The sequence below is a fragment of the Anas acuta genome, chromosome 6, assembly GCF_963932015.1.
Source record: "Anas acuta chromosome 6, bAnaAcu1.1, whole genome shotgun sequence".
NCBI lineage: Eukaryota > Metazoa > Chordata > Aves > Anseriformes > Anatidae > Anas > Anas acuta.
In genome coordinates this window covers 20,229,644-20,254,635 of record NC_088984.1, presented here as the reverse complement: position 1 = coordinate 20,254,635, position 24,992 = coordinate 20,229,644, and the positions used below count along the sequence as shown (strand labels likewise).

Here is a 24,992-nt window from a genome sequence, read left to right as displayed (position 1 = left end):
CTCTGTGTAACCCCCTTTGTGTTACAGCCCTAAGTTTGCTTTTTGTCGTTTTAAGCTAGGGTGTTTGAAACTACTGCTTCAGAGTAACTCCAAAAGTGTATCCAGCTGAGCGTGCTTCAGTGAGCACTTACCCGCTCCCCCCAAAAGATCCGACTAAAGCACAAATCCAGGGAATAAACTTGGCCGTTGACAGGTTTTTTTCTCAGAGCAGCCCTTCAATTTGTGTTGAGCCCGCTACAGCCAGCCTGGAAGTTGCAACAAGCTCCCTCAAGTAGTGACGAGCGTCAAGTCATGACAAGGTGCACAAAGGCCCGCCTATCCTGCTCCTCGCACCCACTGCCCCACCTGACCGGGGTGAGCAGGGCACGGCTGAGGAGAAAAATAGTCAGGGAAGAAAATTCTGTCTTCCTACACAGGAGTGCCCAATCTGTGCTGTTTGGTCTCATTACAGATTGAGGCAAAAATCCTGTTACATCATCAGGAGCATGATTGAGTGTGAGTGTAGAGTGAGGTAAGTTTCTATTTCTGTAAGGGTACTATTAAACACACTGTCCTGGCAGTAAAAACAGAAATGTTTTATTAGAAACAAGCTTTTAAGCACATAATACAAGTAATAATACATTATATAAAGGCAGACATAAATGTAAAAAGCAATATGGTAGTGACAAGCAGTAAAGAATAAACTACACTGCATTTGAAGATTTCAACATAAGTTAAGAGTTTTTAAGAAATAAAATACTAAAATGCATTTAAAAATTAGGACTTTTAGTAGAGGAACAACATGCCAAGAACCACTTTGAACATGAACTAACCTAACTTACTGATGTCAGCTACTGGTGCAGTCACTCATAAATTTGTGGAAGTATTACAACTGCATTTTTCATGTATCTTTCTAGTTAAAGGTAACAGAGGAGAGCTTACAGATAAAAGGGCAAAATCTAACAAGCATGTGGTTGGGAGAGGTGAATAGCTCAACTACCTCCTTGTCTTGTGACCTGGAGAGTGCGTAGGGAACAAACTGATGCATTTACTGTGTTTATCTAGTAACCTCTGAGTCGTGACATGAATGTCACTTGGAGACAGATATTTTGTGCTTGGAATATTAAAATTGGGTTTGTCGGAATACTTTTCCTTAAAGAAAGTGAAGAATCTGTAGAATTCATGCCAACTATTGGGTTTCTGTAATGAAGAAGAGAAATTATGTGATTTTTAATGACCAAAGATTGCTTCTCGAAGCCATGTTGATAAATTAAAATGAAATATAGTTGGTGATTATAATGGTAGTATTTAGAAGGCAGGGCAGTTAGTATTGCAAGTGCTATACTGATGTTACTGAATCTTGGTAAAAAGGAAATGAGTACTTTTGATAGTGATGAAAATTTGGTATTTTGTTATACTACATCATACAACACGCATAGCTAGATGTTTTTCTAGTTAGTGAGTATACAACTTCACAATCTTAACATTCTTTAAATTAGTGGGTTTAATTTTACATACTCCATAACTAAACCAGAACAATAGTGTATGATTTATAGCAAGTAGCAAATTAATGACTTGCTAACTATTAATGTAGAGACAGATACAAATTCTTACCTCCAGAAGAAAATACACAAGCCTCTCTACATTCCTCTTCACTCTCAAAACGATTTGCATTCCCATGACAGCCACCATACCAAAACTGAGCACAAGCATTGGCTTGTTTATCATAATACCATTTTATGATATAAACACGGCATGGCCCTTGATCCAGCCTTAACTTGCATCGGAGGTCCAGAACGCTTTCTAAAAAAAGAAAGAAAAAGGAACAAACACAGCTGAGTGTGTAAAAATCAATTGCACTGCTTAATTTTTAACTTTTTAACTTTTTTTTTTTTTCGCTGCTGATATTATGTAACCATTTAAGATTAACTTCTAATGATATTAGCGCATCTTAATAGGTCATTAACTAAACTGCCTCTTTTCTGACATGGTTCTAATAACTTAAAAAATAATAGTGTTACGACTCCACATACAAAATGAGCAAACAGTATTTATCTGATTATTTTGACATCTAAATTTTAAAATCTAATAATCAGCAACAAATCTTGTGAGCAAAACAAAAGTGCCGTCCAAAGACTTGCATCAACTATTTTCAGACCATAAGTGTGACCATCAACTTTCTGCAGTGCATTGCTTTGGTTTTGACACTAGTTCTTTTTGTGGTGTGGGAGCAGAGGCATTAAAATAGTGGCAACCTACAGATACACATTAGAGAATTGTGACTTGCCAGTCTCACTCACTATAATACCATGAGAAAAACATTTTCCCTTCAAGTTTAATATTGTGATATCAGTGTTCTGTATGTGTCATTTGCATCCAGTATCTGGAAACTTAAATAAAATAAAATATTAGAATATAAAGCCTCTGGGTTAGTCGTGCCCATGTTCCCAGGAAACATACAGTCTATTATGATGTTGTTTAATCATAATACATTCTTACTGGAACTCAAACATCTGAACCCCCAAAGTGATGAACAGAATACATTAAGATATTTCATCTGAAAAGAATGAACCCTTTGAGTGGTTAGCTAATTACTGTATTTTGCTTCAAATGGCTTCAAATTCTTTCCTTATTTCTCTTCTGAAAGAGAAATCTTTCCAATTCTGAAATCATTGTGCTGCATCTTCTCTCTCTTTAATGCAGCCTCCTATCTCTGCAGACCAACCCTTTCTGGTTGAAGAATTCCATGCTTACTGGCCCACCTCAGCTAGTGCTACGTTTCTCTTTGATGCTGGTGCCATTTATCAGCTCAGTCTGCTTCTGCTATAAAATGAACAGTGAGGTTTGGCACTTGGGGAGATGAGAACTGGCCAACAGGCTGGTGAAGAATTACAGCTACATCTGCAATAAAATCCTGAAGTGGCTTCTTTTCCACAGCATGGGCTCATGAAATCTTCAGAGTGGATAGGCCCAACAGAGAGACTCTGATTTAAAGCCTTATAAAGTTAGTATCGTGATAAGAGAGAACAAAATGAAAAATTAGTTAGGATCTATAACCTGGCCTTGGTGTGAGCCCTGCAGTTGAATGAGTCAGCACTTCGTCTGATGGTGGCAATGATGATATGGCTGCAAGTAAAAAGAAACAACATGAGGCTTTTTTTTTTCATCAGCCAAAAGTAACTAGAAGTTGGAGATATTAACAATGATAATACCTCTAGTGTCCACTGTTAGCAAAGATGATTGTTCCTCTTCCTCTAATTCCTCTTCATAAGCTTCATAAACTACCACAGGAGGTACTTTGGTCTGAAATAAACATTTGATTTTCTTTCCTTTACAGATATTGTGCAGTGTCTCAAAATGAACAGGCCCTGCACTGCTTAGGTTTTCTAATGTTTTTCCTTCCCATTTGCCTAGACTGCAGTGTTAAGAATCAGGATTTTAACCTCACCGGATTGGTTTACCAGGACAGCTGTCAATCCTAAACATGTTTTTTGTTTCTGTTTTCAGTTCATTTTTTTCAGAATTTTATTAGAAACTTTAGCATGCATGTTTCAGTTGAGTTTAATGACTATTTTTAAAGTTAATTATTACTGCAATTTCACTTTAATAAGGTTATTTTTCCCACTGGGACACAAATATAGCTGTATTAAACACAGCAATAATAATATTTGTAACAGTTTCAGGAATAAATTGTGGCCATTAGATAACTGTCTGCCTGCAATATCTGAACATGTATTCAGAACAGCCAGCTCCAAGTAGAGCAAATGAAAGGACCTACTACAGTACCTGTCTTGGAGAAAAGTAAGGGAAAAGTTGTATATTGCATCAGGCAGCAGAGTAAGAAATACATCAAAAACTTTTGCTCATTAAACTTGCTGAATTTTCATACCGGGACTAATGGTTGAGGAAGATCACCAAGTCCCAGAGGACTTTCTGCAGTGGCTACTCCAGGTGTCTGTGCTGAAAGTGATTGCCCATTAACATTGTTGTTCTGAAGCATGTAATACGAAGAACTTGAAGATACTAAATGTAAAGATGGTCCACTTATGCTTGCACCATTTCCATTACGATTGTATATTAAGGTACCATGTTCATCTTCACAGAACTGGTTGACTAATTTGGACTCCAGAGCTGTTTAAAAGAAGTATAAAACCCCATCATACACAGAAATTAATTGGATTTTTGAATTTGGATTATTTATACATGTAAATAATGTGCATAAAATCTAGTACTCCTTTGGATTATTTATATGCATCTAAGAAGATGACTCCAAGCTCTCTAAACTGTGTATTTTATTATCACAAAATCGCCAGTTTTTAAGTCCTCTACATGATCCAAAATATGGTGAACTCACTAGGGCTGTTCATTTAAGCTTAGTACCAACTACTAGTTGGTAGTGGGAAAGTAACTGCTTACTTTACTCACATGAATAACCCAATGAGAATGGGGTATTGAAATGAAAGTAAATAATTAGAATTTACCCCAGCATTAGATACTGGTTTCAACTCCAGCAGATCTCGTGCATGAGCACTTACTCAGCTTAGAAAGCTAGTTTAAATGACTGCTTTCCTAGCCTGTAGGCAACATCCCCTGTTGGCATGATATTTCATTGACTTCACCATGACAACTTAAAAGAAGGAAATTTTTATCTCCAAGATCCTGTTATTTTGCACCTTTGAACTAATCCTGATCAGCATCAAAATATGATTTCAACAAAGATAACGTATTTTTATTCCTCTGTTCTGAGAAGCATCAGATATAATGCAGAATAAAGCTGCAGTGAACGCACCTGGCAGGGTATTAAAGTCATCGATGAGATACATATGTTCTCTGTCTGGATCGGAAGCAATCAGATTTAATTCATGCACAAACTCGGCCTGTGTTGGATCTGAAGTATTTACAATTCCTATCGCATACATTTCGATGTTTGCTGCGTGAGCCTCTCGAACAACAATGTCTAGTTTCACTGCTTCTCTCTTGTCTGCTTGGCCATCTGTTAGCACAATAGCTACTTTTCGCACTCCTGTTCGAGCACCTAAAAATCCTTCCTGGGTTGCTTTACGGATAGCAGTTCCTGTGTAAGTGCCTTCTCCCATGTATTGCATTTTTCTAATTGCTTGTTTGACATCCTGTTGAGTTGTGTACTTGTTGAGATCAAATTCTAGCCGAACTTCTAAACTGTATAGTACAAGGCCAATTCTGGTAGCGTTTCTGCCTACAGTTACTCTTTCTACTAAAGCAGTTACAAAGTCTTTGATAATCTCAAAATTTTCTGGTCCAACACTCTCAGAGCTGTCAATCACAAATACAAGCTCCATAGGAATTTCCTTACACTTAATACCACAACCTGCAAAGGAAAAATAATAATAAAAAATAACAGATCACAATGACTTGGTATCCTTTTGGAAAGGAGAAGAATGCAAGTTTTACAAAGAAAAACAGAGTCTGAAATAAAAAACTTACCACATATCTCTTTAATTAATTTAATTATATCTTCTCTCTGGATATGAAAAAAATACATATAAAAATATTGTACCATTTGCCTCTTTCAAATAATGCATAGCATTGATGCTACCAAAGATTTTGTTTTTGTTGAGTATCTGTGTCCACAAAGAACCTTAGTGTTTAACTTTCAAATCCGATCCTCCCAAAACTGGAATAAGTTCCACATTTTACAATGAGATATTTTGTATGGCATATAAGAATCATAAACGTGACAAAACAGAAATACCTCTATGTAAAACAATTAACTGCTATTATTGTAAAGAATGTTTGATGATGTGGTTCTCATTAAAACTTGAAGTCAAAACCCATTCAAATTTCAGAATCTAAATAAATTGGATATTCCTTTGCTCTTAAAAACAATAGGGAGTGGAGAAGTAGACGCAGCTTCAGGAAACATGCTGCTTTTAGTGAGCTGGCATGTGAGAGTGCCAAGTCAGAATGGAATTGGGATTTGTGAACACTAGTGTACCTGGCCCACTGTATTACCCAGCTTTCAGCACTAAAACCAGCTGTTTTCTTCAGAGTTGTCTGTTCAGAGAAGTGATAGCCTCAGTGACATGCAAACAAAACTTTCTTTATTACTAGAGCAATCATTTATTGTATGTTTTGAAGTGGTAGGACTCATTTGGCACTGAGTCAGTCTTTCAAATACAGCCTTTTGCCACTGCAAATAGCTCCTGCCACAAACCTCACTGACATGCTGAATTTGGGCCTTGTGCAATTGATGTTTAGCAGGAGTATAATTAAGGCCCAAGGCATGATAGACCATGACAGGTTTGAAGATCTTTGCTCTTTAGACTCTTGATTACTGTTTTAAAAAGCTTCCTTGCAGCAGGTACACACCTGGCTTGTCTAACACTAACTGCAAAAGAACATAAAGAAGAGAGAGAAGTAAAATCACCAGGAATTTTAAATTCCATATCAGCATGAGGCAGATGAAAAAAAAAAAATCAGAAGCTTTTCTTTCTATATTATTTTTGAGCTACACCTAGTCAGAAAACCCTTCCTATAATAATTTATGTAGGTTGCATTTTAATTGGTCATACCTTGTGTTTTGTTTATAATCTTGCTCTGATGGAATTTAAAGAAAGGAATTTGCTTACTGTGAGGCCTTGGTCTCCTTTTGGTCCAGTTTTGCCCTGTAACAGTGATCATTAATTAAGCTACTACAATTTGTTAGTAAGACTGCTATTCAGAATATTACTTCATCAGTACCATTATTGAAATAATATGTAGTCAATAAGAACTTCTGCTAGAAAAAAGTGTTCTTGTGATACTAGCTTGTACCTACCATATCTGCACCACTGGAAAGATGGTGAGGTCTTTATGCATAGTGGATGACCTCAAGTCTCCCATTGAGTCACTGAATTTTGGGTTATGTATACTTAATAGTATGCAAATGCCAGAATAGAAGGGTACCATGTTTTGTTTTCCAGCTTTTGGGGGCCATTCCATCAGCAGAAGTTACCATTTTGCCTTCTTTCATCAGTACATCAGCTTCAACCTACAGTTGCTTGGTTGCCATAGAATAGAACCACATAGTTTTCTTCTTAAAACACACATGTTGGCTTTCACTGCCTCAAGAAGGAACCCGTGTTTTGTGATTGAGGTACTCAGAACAGAAATGTCTTCTTTGTGCTTTTATATGTTTTCATATTTTCAGTTTCTTAAGTATTTTAGATTATGAGTAGTTAAACAGCAAGAAAAATGCATAACCCAGCTTTAGTTTTGAGCAGTTAAGAAAACAGACACGATAAAACTGAATTACTCACAGGTTCTCCAGCTAAACCAGGGTCACCCACATTGCCCTTGTCTCCTTTTTTCCCCTTTTCACCTGAAGCTCCTCGATCTCCCTTTGAAGCCATGTAGGTAACCAGATAGAAAGTGTAAGTAATTTTTTTATTACATTTTTCACAGTTTTTGAATTTTGTGAAGAAGTTGTACTATTGGGTAAGCATTTTCATGGGAATAATAGCTGAAGTAGTTTGAAAAATGAACCATCCCAAACAAGTCTATGTAGACAGAAGGGTCTCATAGGATACTGAATGATGAACATGAGTATGTGTCTGAGAAAACTAAGATAACCATAGGGAAATTGAGAAGAAAGGTGGGGGATGTATTTGGAATGAGTAATGGAAATATTCTGAGAAACCTTTTGGCCCAGAAAAGGTGCTTAGGTTAGCAAACAAAGGAATTAGTGCCTTCGGGTTTGATTTTTGCTAGGCTATGGGAGTTTGTATATTTTTTATAAACTGATGTGATCACATCCAAAAACTGATTTCAACACACATTTATCTTAGCACTAATGTAATCCCCAAATATTGCATAACTCTGTGGGCAAATGAAAGTCGACAATATTAAAACCAATATCTGTATTTCTTTTAGCCGCATTAGCAGATAAGCCTCACATGATATTAACATATGCAACATGGAAATTAATATAAAATATTAAAAGGGTCATGTGAATGGCTGGGGTTTTCCCTTTTCACAGAATTCACATGCCTTTAGTGAGAGCTGACTGTACTGAGCATTTTCAGTATGTTGGTTTGGGGCTCAGACATTATCTCTGATTTAGGTACCATACCTTCTGTCCCAAAAGCCCTTCTCCAGGAGGGCCTCGTGGTCCTGGCATTCCATGAATTCCTTGTTCCCCCTAATGATAATCCAGGTTAATGATATTAACATTACATAGTCAGTCATCATGCGTTATTTTTAAATGTTCAAAGAGGAAGTGTTTCAACTGCATTTTAACAAGTGTGTTCAGCAGTATGTCTACCCTACTATATAATGTGTATAACATACAATATTTGAAAACTGCATGATCATTATCTGTTCTAATTTTCCTGTTCTCTCTTTCCATCCCACTTTATACCTTCTTGTTCCCCTTTTCTTTCTTTTTGCCTTTTGAATCTGTCTCATCTGATACATGTTTCACATAAAAGTGCAAAGTACAGGGGAAATGAAACATTACACACAGATTCAGGATGGAGAATGTTTCTCTACCACAGGTGGTAATTCATGTAACTACTTCAAGCTGTCTCTGTGGGTATGAAAGACCTGGGAAGAGGATAAATAATATTTTTCATTCTGGTTCATTTTGTGAGTCTATCTTGCCCTCTTAAAAGATGTCCCTGCTTTCTCCTCCCCCAGTCCACACACCTTTGGGCTTGTTTGCAGCAGTAGAGACAGAACATACTTTGTAGGTGCTTAAATTATCTTTCTCACTGTCCAACCTCAGGTTCTGTTGCCATATAAGTGATAACAATGTGCACTCTGTTGATTCCTTAATACTGTGATGGTCAGACTGAAAACTCAGCACAGGTTAAATACTGAAGACACAGTATAAGAGAGTCATCTTACCTTAATTCCTTGAATGCCTTCACCAGGAGGTCCCAATGAGCCAGGTGGCCCTGGGCGTCCTATGGCTCCCTAGAGAGAAACCCTGCATGTTAAGTACAATATTCATAATAAAATCGCACAATAATTTGTTGTACCACCATGTAATTTCCTGTCAGTCTTCTGCCACATTAATATCTTTTTATAAGTAGTGAGGATAAAGTTGCTCTGGCTGATAAATATTTTTTTTTATCCTTTATCAGATTATTTAAATCCAGTTGATACTTCAAAGAAGTTACTCTGGACCTTATGGTCAGAGAACATGAATCACCTTGCTGTTTGAGATGAGCGTTGCACTGAAGGATGGTTTGTATTGGTGGGACACTGAGGACTGAATTATGATTTAAGAGAGGATTATTATTTCCTAAATGATGTGGTATCTTTCATCACCACTAAGCTTACAGCATCAGACCTGCAAACATACACACTAATGTGGCATTACAAATACTCTCTTGTTGCTAATTTATAAGCTCATTTTTTAAAGAACTTAGAGAAAATGTTTTAAAGAATTTAGAGAAAATGTTCCAGTTCCATATGTTTTCCACAGGAAGTAATCAGAATGCATGCAGTATAGTATTAATTTTATACCTGTATTGCAAATCCAGTGGCCTTGCATGAAATTCTCAGTTTTCTCATTTGTAAGGATCCTGTATTCATGCCTAGCACAGGTGGGATTGGTGCTTTACCACCACTTAGCCATAAACCTAGCCTGCAGGCCAATGTGTACAGTCCAGGACCAGCAAGACACATTGTACAGGTGATACATCCTGATGTTATGAAATCCTTCCTTTTGTCCCAGTTCATTTCTCTTATATTCACATTCACATCCTGAAACAGCTTTTTGAATTAATAGACTTCTGAAGTCAAGCTGGAAGAGCATGAATTTTCCATTTTGGGAGGTTTCATAAGGAAAATGGCTTCTTATTATTTCCTGGCATTTTTTCAGGATGTATATTATAATTATATATTACATTAGATTATTATTGATTTACTTCATACAGTAAAGAAAAGAAAAAAAAGAATTCTGGAAGAGCTCAGTAGTTTGCCTGCAGCTTTAAGACTAAGAAAGGCAAGACACTGCTAAGTGCTTACTAGTCCATTAATCCTAGGTCTGGAAAAATGCTAGATCTGAAGAAATTTTTGCTACTAAATTGGAGGTACTGTTTGCAGGAGCTGCATGTTTTCTTCATGCAAGCTTATCATTTATTTATCCTCTGCAATAGGGAAGAGGCCATGGTTTATGTCAGGTTAACAGAAACATTTTTGATTTTCTACAAATTAAAGACACTATATTCCTTAGTTATCTGTTGGATTATTTATTTCTAGTGAAGTGTGAAGACAGAAAACATAAAGATGTGTATGCATGATCACATTCTATACTTTTTTTTTTTTTTTTAATAGATTATGGGAGATGTAATTGTTTAAATAGCTTACTTTTGGTCCTGGCAGGCCTTCTCCTGGGGATCCTGGGAGACCAATTGGTCCTCTACTACCGGGATCACCCTGAAAATTGATACTTTAAAAAATTAGTGAATATCAAAGTTTGATTTCTAGAATTCTCAGCATCTGTTGTGCTCAAACAGGACAAAGAGAGATTTGCTGAAAAGCACAGTGTAAGTCTAAACAGAGCTAAACCATGAATACTGCAGACAAGATGAGAAAGATAATGGATTTTAACAATGGTCTAAACATACCCAAGACATGTACAGTCAGGCAAGTTACAGATAAATTACAATTCCCATATCATAAAATGAACTACAGTTCCTCCAAGCCAACAAAAATCTTTTTGCTTTCTTGCTTGTCAGAGTTGGATCATACTTGATGTGCACATTGGCACTGCTCTAACATACTTTTCCTGTGAGTGCCTTCAGACAGCTAGCAGTTTGAGGCGAATGGAAAAAAGACATTTCTCCTTTTAAGATAAAGGAGGTATGTTTAAATAGCTGCACTCAATCTGTCAATTGCCTGTATAATTCAGGTAATCCTACAGTCAGCACCAAAATGAGTTCTGAACTGAAGCTTGAAGATCTGCAATGGAAGCTACCTTTTATATACTGACAAGTAAGTTAAAGCTGTATGAAAAAGATACTCTGACTGTGACCTATGGGTAGGAAGTATATCTGCATGGAGTGTATGTATGCATTTACTTTTCTAGAAGTTAAGGTCTGTACCTTAGGTCCTGGTAGTCCAATTCCATCAGGGCCTTGTTCACCAGGAATCCCAGGAAGGCCTGGCAAGCCCTGAAATTGTATGCACAGACAGAATATGAATTTAACTTAATATGAATTTAACTTAAGGCTATGTTGACTGCATTTTTGTTAACATTAATATGGCTAGTATCTTGAATACATTGTCTCTTAGTGGGGTCACTGAGGTCTGTAACTGCTTAAATTCCACTCTGGTAAGCCAGAAGTTGTGTCAGTGTGCATCTGCCTATCACCAATATGCTAAATAAGCTGAATATCCCAAAAAGTTGATTTTATCTATCTGCTCACAATACATAGCTAGCATATCACCAAACTCCCTGACTGTAGGCAGTAATCCTCCTTCAGTGCTCCATACACATGCAAGCAAGGGAGAGGAACAGAAGGCCTTTTCTCTTTGTATCCTCTTTGCAGGCATTAGTCGTATGTACCAGTACAGGCTTCTGTAAAGGTCTGTAAAGCTGATCGACCCATTCTTTGCCACATCCTCAGCAGCCTGTTGAATAGAACTGAGGACTGTTTGGTCTTCTGACTCTGGACACAGTTGCTTTTTCAGTGGTTCTGGAAGATAGTGCTGCCCAGAGCACACACCCACGTATATGGACTGTACCCCGTTCAGCTGGGCTATGATCTCCTGTTTGGGAGTTAAAATTCTGGATGACTGGGCAGAAGACAGTATCTTACATTAATCTTACATTAAGATATTGAGGAAATTGATTGAAACGTTGGTGATACTTTAAAAAAAATCCCTGCTTGGAAAGTGTTGCATTGTGTAATCAAGAGAAGTGTGGGACTTGCACAGTCTTGGACTACTTCAGATTTCTTTTTCCTTCCATGCTGAAATGCATTTCCACAGTTGAGGAGCATAAAAGACAAGCAAATCTTTTTTGGCATGTCAGCTGTGGAAGTTAATCACTTTGGTGTACCTATTTGTTCCCAATTCACCTTAAAAAAACTGTCTGTAAACTTACAGGTGGACCAGGATAACCGTCTCCTTTTGGCCCAAAGGGCCCAGGGGGTCCTGGAAGGCCTCGGTCACCCTGATGAAGGCAGGAAAAACAGATGAGATGACTGCCAGTGCAATTGCTAGCAGGAAATGCTCCATGAAAGTGAAACTTCTTTGGCAGGCAGTAAGTTGATTTTATCTATCTGCTCACATATTTTACTATGTAAATGGTTATTGGAGGTTATTAATCCTGGGCTAAAAGGGGGATATTTAATAGCTCTGAGGATATACTGGACCTTCCAATTTTAAGTCACTAATTGGATCTCTTTTGAGAGCTCAGTCTGCTATTATTATGACACCATGTAAGAGGAAATGGCTTCAGTTGCATTCCCCATATTTTTATTTATTTTTATCATGATTATTATTGCTCCAGTTTTGGGGGCACAAGCCCATCTTGACAGACAGCCATAAGTCTAGCATGGGAACTGAATTACTGAGTAGCTGTTTTAGATAATGCTAACTAAAGATAGATAAACTACTATACATGTAGAGCACTGTGAAAGTTCTGTATTGCTTCTGCACGTGCTTTTTGTTCTTTGTGGTGAGAAAAAGGACTCAGGGCTGGGGACACCAGCAATTTGTGTGGTCAGTTTGAAAATGTTTTCTGTCACAAGGTTCCTGCCTGATTTTGTTGTTCCAGAATTGTATTTTCCTATACTGCTGTGGAACCTCATTAAAGCAATTGAGTGTAACAGGAGCTTGTTAGCAGAGATGCACTATTGAGCTCTTTTCATGGATCCAGATAGCTGGAGTATCTCAGATACAGAGATTTACCAGAAAAAGTAAGAGGATTAAACCCTGGCAGCAGCACTGGATGGTGCAGTGAATTGCTCTGAATTACAGCTGAATGGATGATTTGGATGGATGTCTGTGTTTGTCCCTCCAACTACCCAAAGTACGGGTACGTGTAACAGTGCCAAGAAAAGGCATAAATTATTTTAAAAAATTAAGCTATAGAAAGTTTTACCTTGTAAAGTTTTACCTTACTACACAGCTTAGTGCAGACGTTTATCTAAGAGAGAAGCAACAGCAAATGCACTAATATTGATAGCAAAAAGTGAAGAACATAGTCACAGAAACATGCTGAGCATGATCTAAATAAAAGAGCTTTGACAATTTAAGACTAGTCAGAGAACAAGGGACAGGGGCTGTACTCGAGTATTGTCAAATTCACTAGGTCAAAGCCTGAAGAAAAGTTGAATCTAGCTAACACTGAGACAAGATGAGAGAAGTGCTAGAGAGAAGTCCTTAGAGGTTAGCTGCTCTTTCATGTTCTTCTTTCACTGCCTAAGGAATCTCTTCTCACATGGCCAGTTTGGCCCATGTTCTGAGATCTTGTTGGAGTCTACGGATTACTCTGTGCCATACCTAGGAATGAAGCCATGTACCTAAGAAGGACCCTGGCTGAGAAAAATTAACTGTTTGGCATGTATGCTGCTGTAAGCACATAAATCAGGTGTCCTCTCCATATTTACTCATTATAAATTAAAAATAGTCAAATTTTCCCTGGTCCTCTGCCATGTGGAAGCTTATGGTTCATGGAGTCTGGAAGATTGACTGTCCATGGTGATTAATTTATCAATTTAGGAGCTACCTTTGCCCCAGGAAGCCCAAAACCTGGTTCTCCAATTGGTCCAGCAAGACCAGGTAACCCAATGTCACCCTGCAATGATGAAAACATGTACCCTAGTTAGTTATTTCATTAAACATCAATCATAGACTGTTTTTTATTATATATTACACACAAACAGATATGTATCAAATTTAATAATTTTATATATATATATATATATACACACACATAACATATATATATACATACATATACATATACATATATACATATATATATATATATATATATATATATATATATATACATGGGCCTGGAGAGCAAGTCCTATGAGGAGCGGCTGAAGGAGCTGGGCTTGTTCAGCCTTGAGAAGAGGAGGCTCAGGGGTGACCTTATTGCTCTGTATAAGTACATTAAAGGAGGCTGTAGCGAGGTGGGGGTTGGCCTGTTCTCCCACGTGCCTGGTGACAGGACGAGGGGGAATGGGCTAAAGTTACGCCAGGGGAGTTTTAGGTTAGATGTTAGGAAGAATTTCTTTACTGAAAGGGTTGTTAGGCACTGGAACGGGCTGCCCAGGGAGGTGGTGGAGTCACCATCCCTGGAAGTCTTCAAAAGACGTTTAGATGTAGAACTTAGGGATATGGTTTAGTGGGTACTGTTAGTGTTAGGTTAGAGGTTGGACTCGATGATCTTGAGGTCTCTTCCAACCTAGAGATTTTGTGATTCTGTGATACATATATATATATATACATACATATATATATATACACACATATATTTGTTTCACGGGCATTTAAGATAAACACCAAGAACAGATGAAAGAAAAATATTTTGATACCAAAGATATCAAAGACAAAGAAATGAACTGAACACAGGTAGACTACACCTCAAGCTGGCAAATAATACCAGGTCATGATGGTAACTAGAATGCACACAATATATAATCGTCGATAGGAAATAAGACATTTTAGGTAACCTTCTAAGGCTGAAATTATTTACACAATAAGCATGTCTACTTCATTGTTTTCATACTGTATTTGAAAGCACTAGGAGCTGGAGTGCAGATGTTACCTTTGGTCCAGGCACAGCTCTTCCAGGAGGGCCTGGCATTCCAAGACGTCCTGGCACCCCAGGCTCTCCCTGCAGTGAAGGAAGGAGAGTGAAAGCAATGGATTTTTCTGCAAGTACCATGAGCATATCTCAGAGAAAACATCGGTGTGGCAGTTTATCATATTCCAATAAAATTCTATTAGAAGTCTCAATATTTTGTTGATACTGTATGTTAAGTGAAATCTAGCCATTGCAGAACTGATAAGCAGTATAGTTCTGATTTCTCAATGGAAATGAGGTTCCTCTCAGTCACTGAATAAATGTATATTATTAGAATTCCTTTTCTTAGGGTATTCTAGACTTGGTTCAGCACTCAGGGCTTCCTGCTGAGCTGTGTAGGTGTACAAGAAAACATTTATTTTTTCTGTCAGAATAGATTTTTTTTAATTGTCCTTTTAGTGTACTTTATTACCTCTTTTTATTTTTCTTCTTATGTGGAAATACTATTGTGTGAATTAATAATAAAAGACTTCATAAGAAACTGGAGGAGAAACTTCTCACTTTCAGTGAGTAGTGAGAATTCAAACTCCACATCCCTAAAAGAGTATCAGCCATGAATGAGTCTGATCAGTGTAAGGGAAAATAAAATCCTGTTACACGTGTATATGCTATACACCATATTGTCTTCCCAAATATTTCAGCATAAAATGCCAGTATTAGTGCTCCATAACTTTTTCCAAGTCACTGGGGAAACAGCAGGTGAAAGTAAAGTTTTTTAAAAATGCTTCCAGATGTTTATAGTGATCATAGTGTGTCTTGCTAAGGGAAACCTTAGCTGAACTTTGTGGGTTTTGGTAGTTCTTAAGAAGCAAGCTAATTCTAGGCAAGTTGTTCCTGCGATCTACAACAAAGCACAGTTCTGTCGGGCTGTTTTACACACATAACATGATAATGAACATACTTTAGCTCCTGCAGGCCCAGGCACTCCTGTTGGTCCTGTTAATCCACGTATTCCTCTCTGACCTTGATCTCCCTACAGAAATGGAGAAGACATGTCACATGTAGCCAAATATTAAGAACATGTAATTGGTGTAATGTCTTGGACAATGACTCCAGCAACTTCCAGTGTCTTTATTTTATAGGGTAAAGATTACAGGATAAAGATAGTGACATGAGAAACCATAATTACTTTTCCATCAGCGAATTAGTATAGAGGACCAGTACAAGAGTATTTTATTTGTTCGTTTGTTTCTTTTTTTTTTGAAAAAGATGTCCTGGATGGTCTATTATCAACTTCATTATTTACAAAGTTGGTTTACGCTGAGGCTGGAACAAATTCTGCAGCTAGCCGCTTCTAGAAACACTTGTTAACCTATTTTTTGAGATGTATATTTTCATTACTTGTGTTAGACTAAAAAAAAAAAAAGAAGATTTTGACAAAGCTATTCCTGGAGCCTTACAATTCTGAATGGCACCTGTAGTAAGACATTCTCACCTTCTCCCCCTGTATTCCAACTCCTGGAGCACCTTCAGGGCCTCTAAGACCAGGTAATCCTGGTTCACCCTGGAATGAAAAAATTAAAGCACTGTTTCAGAGAACTAAATACACATGGTGCAGAGTTAACTTTATATTCATTTGAATAAACTCAAAGTCAAAGACTTTTAAAAGTCAATGGCAAAATTCCCACTGATGTCAGTGGGCCCAGGATTTTCTTCCCGTATTCAGAAGCAACCACTGTAAAACTCCAGGTGGAATTCATGAAGTAGCATGTTTACTAAGTAATAAGTGAACACTCTGAGTACAGATTTTTTAAATATATGGGTATCTCATTCTGGGAAAATACGATGATCATAAGGCTACAAAGGGTTGCCTTTAGCCTTTGTAGTGACCTTCCTTTTGAATTGAAGGGAATTTAGGGGATTAAAAAAGCCGACAACTGTAAACAAGATAATAGATGACCACCACCACCACCCCTGAAAAAAGAAGAAAAGGTTTCCTTAAAATCATATGTTTGAAAGAGAATTTTTTCACCAAAAATGTGCTACATTTCCACTTGTCCATGAACACCACTTCTCTTTTCTAGGTTTGGATATCAGCACAGGGTAAACAGTAGGAATGTTTGAAAGGAAGCAAGAAGGCTGCAGAGAGATGAACCAACCTTTTGTCCAGGCGCTCCATCTTCTCCTGGAAGGCCAGGCAGACCTGCAAGTCCTGAAAGGCCTGGTTCACCCTAACATCAATAAAAAGTAAGTCTTTCTGTTAAATACAGACTTGGTACTATTCTTTTGCTGAATCAAGGAAATTTATTTTAAAAAGGCTACTAAACTGTGTGTATTTATAGCAAACACATGCATATGAACCAAAAATCTTGTGTTTTTCAAAATAATGACAACTGCCATTTATTACTAACAAGGGAAGAAATATGTCTGATTGTTCTAACTGTGCATTTTATCTAGACAAATAATGTTATTAACTGTTAATGCTCCAGTTAATTCTTAAAAAATAATAATACCATAATTTCATTAAGTGGTAGCTTTAAAAGTAATAGGAAGACCCGACTGTGATTTGATGATGGGCATTTTGATGGTGCATATCAATGTTAATCTATTAATGGCATTGGCCTATTTATATAAGGTTCAAAACCCTGACCTAGTTTTAGATGAAATGGGGTCATTTGGGATCAAATGGATTCACTCAGCGTTACCATAGTTTGAGAAATGAAATCAAGTAATGAAGCAGTTTATTTCCTTTTCCAACCCCCATCCCAAATTCCTATGTAACAAACAAAAAAGCAAACTCAGGAGACACCTTTGCCTTTCTACTGTCATGGAAGTGCATTTTCATCTACTCTCCTATTTTATGTTAATCTGGCTGTTGGTAACATAGGGACTTGTTAATATCTCAGTCACTTCAGCACTGAGATAATGTGGTTACAACTTCCTCTGTGTTCCAAAAAAATTCTTCTTTTGTCTAGTAGCACAGCTTGCTTACTGTACAAATGTGTGAGGGTATAGCTGTGGCTCTGTTTACACCATATCATTTTGTGTGAAGAGGGAAGGAACAGTACAATAACCACTGTTCTGTGCTTTTTTCACCAGCTCAGGTTGTAGTTTAGTTTGTGCTGGGGACTGCCATTTCTGACAGGTGTTTAATATTTTGGATCGTTGTCTGGGCAAACCTGTAGGTGAGGTGTGTGCTACACTAATCTGAACATGGGTAGGTACATCAAAAGTTTCAGTCACAATAAATATTCCTACTTTTGTACAGAACTGGTATATATTAAATGTTTCAATTTCTGGAGGTTACTGAAAGTCTGTGTTGAAAATTAAAAAGACTAAAAGCCTAAGGTTTATCTCTAAACCTGTTTTAAAGTGCCTACAGAAAGAACACTCAAAACCCACAATTTTTCAAATTCAAATAAATAAATAGAATAATTCCTCTATTAACAATGTACCTTAGAACCAGGTTCTCCAACACCTCTTTCTCCTGGCACTCCAGTTTCTCCTGGCAAGCCTTGTTCACCCTTAAGTAGAAATTATTATCAAGAGCTTTGTCACGAAGAAATAGAAAAGCAAATGTTTGGTTGGTTATATTTAAGGAAAGATTAAATAAAGATACTACCTTTAGTATAATGTCTTTCACCCTATCAATCCTAAAAATCCTTAAAACCTATCAATCTTAAATCACAAAGATTGATAATCTCCAGGTCCCTAAGTACATTTTGGGCTGTCACCGGAAAGTTGTTGGTGGAAATGATTAATGCTATAAATCTATAATTTTATGCCCCTGTGAATGTTTCCCACCAAAATTTCAACAGCAAAGCTAACCTCCATAAACAGCTTGCCCTTCTCTTTCTTTGTACCAGTAGTAAAGCTTGTCCTGTAATCACATCAAATGTAAGAGGTGATCTCTCATGCTCCAAAATACTTTACCTGATATGGACCTTTGACCCACTTACACCTCTAGTTCCTTTAGACCATTCTTTAATAGCCTTCAGGCATTCAGAACTTCATCTGACACCTCTTTTCAAAAAATCACTTTAAATCTGCATTCCAAACACTTGAAGGTTGACTTCTTTTATTAACAGTTCTGGATTGTGCTAACCAGTCAAGGCTAAATTATCGTGACAGTTTTCCTTCAGCAGTGGTAATCATCATACCTTGGACCATTCTGAACTGCTAGATACAGTAAATTCACAAAGTCAAATGAGGCAACAGGCAGCAGAATTAACATGGAAGGCAGCCAATCTGTAAGGTATATATGTATTTTTCTGGAATAAGAAACTGCACTGAGAATAAAAGATGCTCTTGAAATGGAAAATAATTTCCTGCAATAAGTCAATTTTTAGATTGGTGTTCAGCACTTTAAGAAGCATAAGGATAGAGGCAGACCACTTCTTAATCAGAAAACGTAACAGTAAAAACAGCACAGGAACTTGTACTTCATAAAATTCTCTAACCTTTGGTCCAGGTAGTCCCTGTCCTGGTAGCCCTCTGGAGCCGGGTGGTCCTTTTGGGCCCTCCACTCCCTGAAAAGATTATATAATTAATTATTAAAATTAAAGTATATTCTGTTACTAGACATTTAACTGTGGGGTGAGGGGAAAGTGAAAACCACACCTTCTCTCCTTGAATTCCAATTCCAGGTAATCCTATTGGCCCAGGTAAACCAGGAGGACCAAATTCACCCTGGCAAATGAAGTGCAGTTAAACAGCTGTATAAAAATACAGAAACAATCTTGCATATCTCTTGTGCTAGTACATGTTGACTTAATCACTTCATAAGTCAAGGAAGCTGGGGATCTGACCTTGTGTCTTTCATATATGCATCTGTTCCCTGCTGGTTCCATTATTGCAAACAAGTGCTAGTCTGTTTTTCCAGTTCTAAACCTTGATTTTTTGCACGGAATCAGGTGATTTTTGTAACATTTCCTATCTTAATATAAAGAGATGTTCAAATAGGTTCATAGAATTTCTTGGGCATAAATGTCTACAAAATACCTTATTGTGTGGGGTCTTTTGTGGGTGTCTTGCCTCATTACACCTTTTATAGTGAACAACCCTCTACTACGTAGATTTATTATCACTTTGGTAATCCCCTGGTGTATTTACTGCTCACCTTTTCACCTTTTATGCTGATGCCTGGAAGTCCACGAGGACCTTTTGGTCCATCAAAACCACGGTCTCCCTACAAGAAAATAATAATGCAGCGTTAACTATATAAATACACAGCTGTTCTCTCTGAAGTAACTAGAGACACTGTTTGCTCTGTCATCATGAAAACCAAAATGAGAAGAACCAGAAAGCAGCACCTGGTTCTGCTTTCCAGGATACCAAAGAGGTCTTCACAAATGGGCTTGCTCTGCAATTTGAAATTGCTGAAGAAAATGCTGAACAAACTTCTTTTTATCTTTCTGCTCACTTCGATTGTATTGGGTCCTGTCCAGCTTCCCATCAATTCAATGACAGAACCATGACTGATTTAAATGTCAGTAGGGCTGAGTTCTGAGACTAGCTGAAGGCTGAATTCTGCTTATTTGTCTCGTGGGTTAAAGTGTTGTAATGAGAATCTGGCTCTCACTAAGAGTTTTGCCAGAATAAAGACCAGGCTAAAGTGTCCTGTTTGTAGAAGTGTATTTGTAAATGTCATTGCCCTAAATGTTTATTTACAATCCAGTGGTCTTGAGGAAAATGCATATTGTGCTTTCTTGTATTTCAATTAGTAAAACAAGCAAAGACTGGTAGCTAGCTTATGCAAATTGTAACAGAATCACCCAGGGCAATGAAGTTATATGCCCTCAACAGGCTTTCCCTCTCCCTACTAACCAGTTCCATCACTTTATCTTTGACTGAAAACTATCATGTGGTTTTCTCTTAAAAAGAACATTCCTTACTCCTGAAAGTTCAGAACACTTGCTTGCATTTTGCATTTTACTGAATTGTGAGCTTCTAGCAAAACTGTTCTGCTGAAAGAAAGCAACTGTACAATTTGTCTTAGATTAACAAATCATCTGCTTAAAAGGCATTTAAAACTGTACAGCTGACATACTTGGCAGCCATAACTAGGATTAGAGATACCTGTAGACTTTGTTTATACATGTGTGGCTTCGGGTCAGATTTGGCAGTAAAAAGTTGGGCTTTTTTTTCAGAATCAAGTGGTACAATAATGCAGACAGAACTCCCCTTTGATTCTGCCTATCTCAATTGCTCAACAGTTTCAACTAGTTAATTGAATTAATTATACATTATTCCATATTTGTGCATTGCTCCTGTGCGGAACTTATTAGTTGTCATGTTTCTTCCTACATGTATTGGTATTTCAGCATCAATGCAGTGATTGCTAAATATACTTCCTTCCAATTCTTTTTTATTTTCATGGATAAGATCTGCTAAACAAATACAAGCCATCAAAAGTGAGACTAGATAATTAATCATAAAATATATACTAGGTGTTTGAAGAGATAATGTTGCTAGCAGCAGTCAAATTTAAATCCACCTGACTGCAGTATTGTGCTAAGCAAAAATTATAAAACTGATTTTTAGTAAAGGGACAATTGGGGCCTGCATCTGTGAAATACTTGTTTATTGTTTTCTCAAGCAAAATTGCCTTGGTGGATGAATAAAAATGGGTGGACCTATTGCACAGATGTGTGAGAGAGAGGAACTCATTGGTTTCCAGGTTTGAGGCTGTATCTGATAACATTGCTAAAACTATGCTAAAAGGGAAGAATTCACCACCTATACTTAGGATGGTTTGAGTGTCAAGAAGCCCTCTAGGAGGCTTTTGCGCGATCTAGTGAATCTTACTAGTTCAGGATCATTTTTTATATAATAACTATTCATCCAGTGCAACTCCCAGGGAGACAGTTAAAAATTATGTTCCATTTGAAACAGTAATAATCAGGTAAAAGTCACACAGAAGGCCACAGAGAGTATTTGTCTCAGGACAGACACTGGGAATTAGGAGACTCTCAGGGAATCTCAGCATCTATGGTATTGTTTCACTAAAGCCATTTCGCTCCTGTGCAAGCTGTGCCACTTGTTGCTGTAACCAAAGTTCAAAGTGACAGCCCATGCTGAGTTGGTTTTCAGCAGACAGCAACAGGAGCTAGTAGGAAGAGATTTAGTGAGTCCATCCTTGTAAGCGAAGCTACTGCTTGTCATTACTTCCTACTGTATCTGCAAAACAGTAACAGCAGTTTCCTTTTCCCACAAACTGAATCCAGCCTTTTGCTAAAATGCATAAGCTGAGGTATGATAAAGCTTAGAAACCTGTCTTTCATGAGAGAAAAGATACACATATATAAGGATTTAGAAATAAACAACAATAAAAAGACTTTTTTTTTTTTTTGTCTAAGGAATCACTTTTGTAATAGTTTATGTAAAGCCAGATGCTAGAGGCTGTTTTAAAATTACAGCTGGAATTCTTTCCAGGCTTAGATCCTGCAAATTAAGTGTCAGGGCAATTAAATATCAACTTTACAGGCCAAAAAGCCTACCCCTGCCTAGAAGTTGTATTTAAACCAACTAAATTCTCTGACAGTATAGTAGATTAATTGATACCAAATTTTATTATTAAATTACAGCTAATTTCTGAAATTCCCTTGTCTGCTATGGACTTGTTTTGGCATGCACTCATTCAATGGCACTGCTCTGCTCTTAGAACCCTTTGATTGCTGTACCTTTGCTCCTGGAAGCCCTTCTCCTGGTGAACCTCGTTCTCCTTGAATACCTTGTGGTCCTTGAGGCCCCTGTTAACGTAAGTTTAAAATGGTCCAGAATTATTCAAATCAAAACCAGCATGTTCAGTGTCATTACAGGTTATAAGCATGTCTTTGGATGTTGACGTGTAGCTATAACCTGTTAAAAATAATACAGTAATATGATATTCACAGTGAATCAGTGACAAGCATTCTGGCCTGCAGCAATAACAAGGCAGCCAGTATTACTTTTCTGGTTGCTTACAAATCACAGATTATGTAGCTGAAATTGATTTTCCTTACACTTCTGACATTTTCACTCCCTAAACTTTAGTTTGATTCACAGATAGTTACTAATCATTATTAATATTTAACTGTAATTATGAGAAAGAGGGAAAACCAGAGTAAAGACCATGCACAATGGTACTGAAGAAAATCTAGCTATACAAAGTTATGATGGCAATTGATGAAGAGAATAATAGCACATTTCTTCTTTTTGGAAGCAGATCTGATAGGAGCATGAGGGGCAAGTAAAACAACAAAAAACTTTCATTAAATGCAGGTCCAAAATGTCTCCATTTTGAGCCTGTTTCACAATGTTTTCCTGCTCCTTTTTTTTTCTTTTTTTTTTTTTTCTCTATTTTTTGAGATTGCACATACATCAGAGAATGGCAGTGGATTAAGCTCTGCTTAACCTAAGTGTTATTTAAAATGGTTCTGTATGTGGCTTTAGAACTAAGTCTATTTCCTAGGTAAAGCTAACTGCACTGCATTCAGCCATAAAAAGGAAAGTTTTTTGTGGCAAATAAATTTAAACAAAACAAAACAAAACACACACAAACTTTTAAAAAATCAATTTCTCATGTCATATCAATACAGATAACATGACTAACAAAGATGTACATCCCCTGTTCATCCACAAAGCAGCTCTTTCTCTAAGCTGTTATTGAAAAGACCAAGGAAGCACCACTGCATAAGTCTGACTGACTGTCACCACTGGTCTTATTAGTACTACTCTGTTGTTGTCAGCTCTTTAACAAGAATTTGCTTCTAAGTGTATTTTCAAGCAGGCTTGAGTTCGGTTAGTTCAGTGATGAAACCATCTTTCTGTTTGTTTTGGAAGCACCTCTTTTGAAATAATTGTTACAAATCTTTCCCTTGTCAATGGGCAAAAGCTACTTCTGAAAAAAAATGGACAGCATTCCCTCTTGTGGTTGTACCAGAGCTCTTTCATCCAGGTGACAAGAATCATAGAGTCAAGGTTGGAAAAGAACTTCAAGATATCTTGTTCAACCATCACCCTACTACCAATGTCACCCACTAAACCATGTCCCTAAGCAATTGAGTCTGCTGTATTGTAACTAGCTCAGCAAAAGGTGCTGTCTGACACTTTGAAAAAAGGGACTATAAAACTGGCATACTGATTTTCTGAATTATCACATAGAGATTGACTTTTTTTTTTTTTTTTTTTTTTTTTTTTTTTTTTTATCGGAAGAAGGAAGGGAAAAGCCTTCAGGTCCAAAACTGCTATAAATTCTGGAAGTCAAAATTTTTTTAATTTCTTCCTCTTTTATCTTTAGTAAATGCAATAATGGTCAGATTATGTTATCTGGTACCATTTGTACAACATGAATGTCTTGACGTAGGCTGTTTCATGACAGTTTCTAACGTGTCAGTGGTTGAAATGAATCTCTCTCCCAAAGCTTATACTAATGTTCTAATGGTACTGAAAAGCATTCAACTTCAAAGTCATCATATTTAGATTTGAATCTATTGGGAACAGATTTATGTAAATATTTATTTGGCTTTGCACAAGATGTCAATTTTTCATAGCTAGTATGAGACTAAGATAGTTAGAAAAGTTAAGGAATTGGATACATTTTCAGTTTATTAAGGGAACTGAAAGTCAGACAATGTAGTATGTATGATGGTGAGAACTAGTGGACGAAAAAAAGAGCATCATTTAACATACACATATCTCTTTTAATAGGGTATATTATACATACACATATCTCTTTTAATAGGGAAGCACTATCTTCTAGTAGGGTGAAGTCCCACTTCCCCCTCACCAATTAAAAAACAGACATACCAGAAGTCCTGGCTCACCAACTCCAGGTGGGCCAACAGGGCCTGGTCTTCCTGTCAAACCAATGTCACCCTTCAAACAAAGATGTATTTTTAAATTACTTTATTTAGATATTTATATGTGTAGCATATAACAACTCATCAGACACTCTGACTGAAATATTTAATGTAGGAGAATACAGGAATGGCAGAGTATATATACCTGACTGTCACCTCAAAACCTCAAACTAATGCAACATGCAGGAAGCAACAGACATTGAACTGGTGCATTTTCACAGCCATTAGGGGACAGCCTCATTTCTGCATTTAGGAGAACATAATGTTGAATCTAAATGATTAATTATTCTCATCATATTCGTCGTACATTATGTAAGTTACAGTACTTTTCCAAGAAGTCCATATTTCTATCTTAGTGTTTCTTTTTTCCTTATGCTCACCCTAACCAAGAAGCCTGTTTTTCACAGAATAATTTTTGTTTAAGGCTACATATGCAT

General features: G+C 37.1%; 1 protein-coding gene across 4 annotated transcripts in view; it reads right to left on the bottom strand.

The window, feature by feature from the left end:
* Nucleotides 1–463: 463 nt before the first annotated feature.
* Nucleotides 464–24,992, bottom strand: part of LOC137858676 (collagen alpha-1(XXVIII) chain-like) — a 55,058-nt gene continuing 30,529 nt past the window's right edge. For 3 of the 4 annotated variants that reach the window (XM_068686739.1, XM_068686738.1, XM_068686740.1), the window contains 26 exons: nt 24,503–24,571; nt 22,396–22,464; nt 19,833–19,901; nt 19,334–19,402; nt 19,174–19,242; nt 18,169–18,237; nt 16,873–16,944; nt 16,209–16,277; nt 15,675–15,746; nt 14,735–14,803; nt 13,685–13,753; nt 13,058–13,102; nt 12,056–12,124; nt 11,052–11,120; nt 10,315–10,383; nt 8,845–8,913; nt 8,069–8,137; nt 7,257–7,337; nt 6,588–6,623; nt 5,443–5,479; nt 4,769–5,326; nt 3,869–4,110; nt 3,192–3,282; nt 3,037–3,105; nt 1,594–1,782; nt 464–1,179 (listed from right to left, as the gene is read on the bottom strand). In XM_068686739.1, coding sequence (XP_068542840.1) covers nt 1,169–1,179; nt 1,594–1,782; nt 3,037–3,105; nt 3,192–3,282; nt 3,869–4,110; nt 4,769–5,326; nt 5,443–5,479; nt 6,588–6,623; nt 7,257–7,337; nt 8,069–8,137; nt 8,845–8,913; nt 10,315–10,383; nt 11,052–11,120; nt 12,056–12,124; nt 13,058–13,102; nt 13,685–13,753; nt 14,735–14,803; nt 15,675–15,746; nt 16,209–16,277; nt 16,873–16,944; nt 18,169–18,237; nt 19,174–19,242; nt 19,334–19,402; nt 19,833–19,901; nt 22,396–22,464; nt 24,503–24,571 — 2,469 coding nt within the window. In that variant the 3' untranslated portion in view covers nt 464–1,168. The remainder of the gene's footprint in view (nt 1,180–1,593; nt 1,783–3,036; nt 3,106–3,191; nt 3,283–3,868; nt 4,111–4,768; nt 5,327–5,442; nt 5,480–6,587; nt 6,624–7,256; nt 7,338–8,068; nt 8,138–8,844; nt 8,914–10,314; nt 10,384–11,051; nt 11,121–12,055; nt 12,125–13,057; nt 13,103–13,684; nt 13,754–14,734; nt 14,804–15,674; nt 15,747–16,208; nt 16,278–16,872; nt 16,945–18,168; nt 18,238–19,173; nt 19,243–19,333; nt 19,403–19,832; nt 19,902–22,395; nt 22,465–24,502; nt 24,572–24,992) is intronic. The other variant, XM_068686741.1, reaches the window with a different exon arrangement.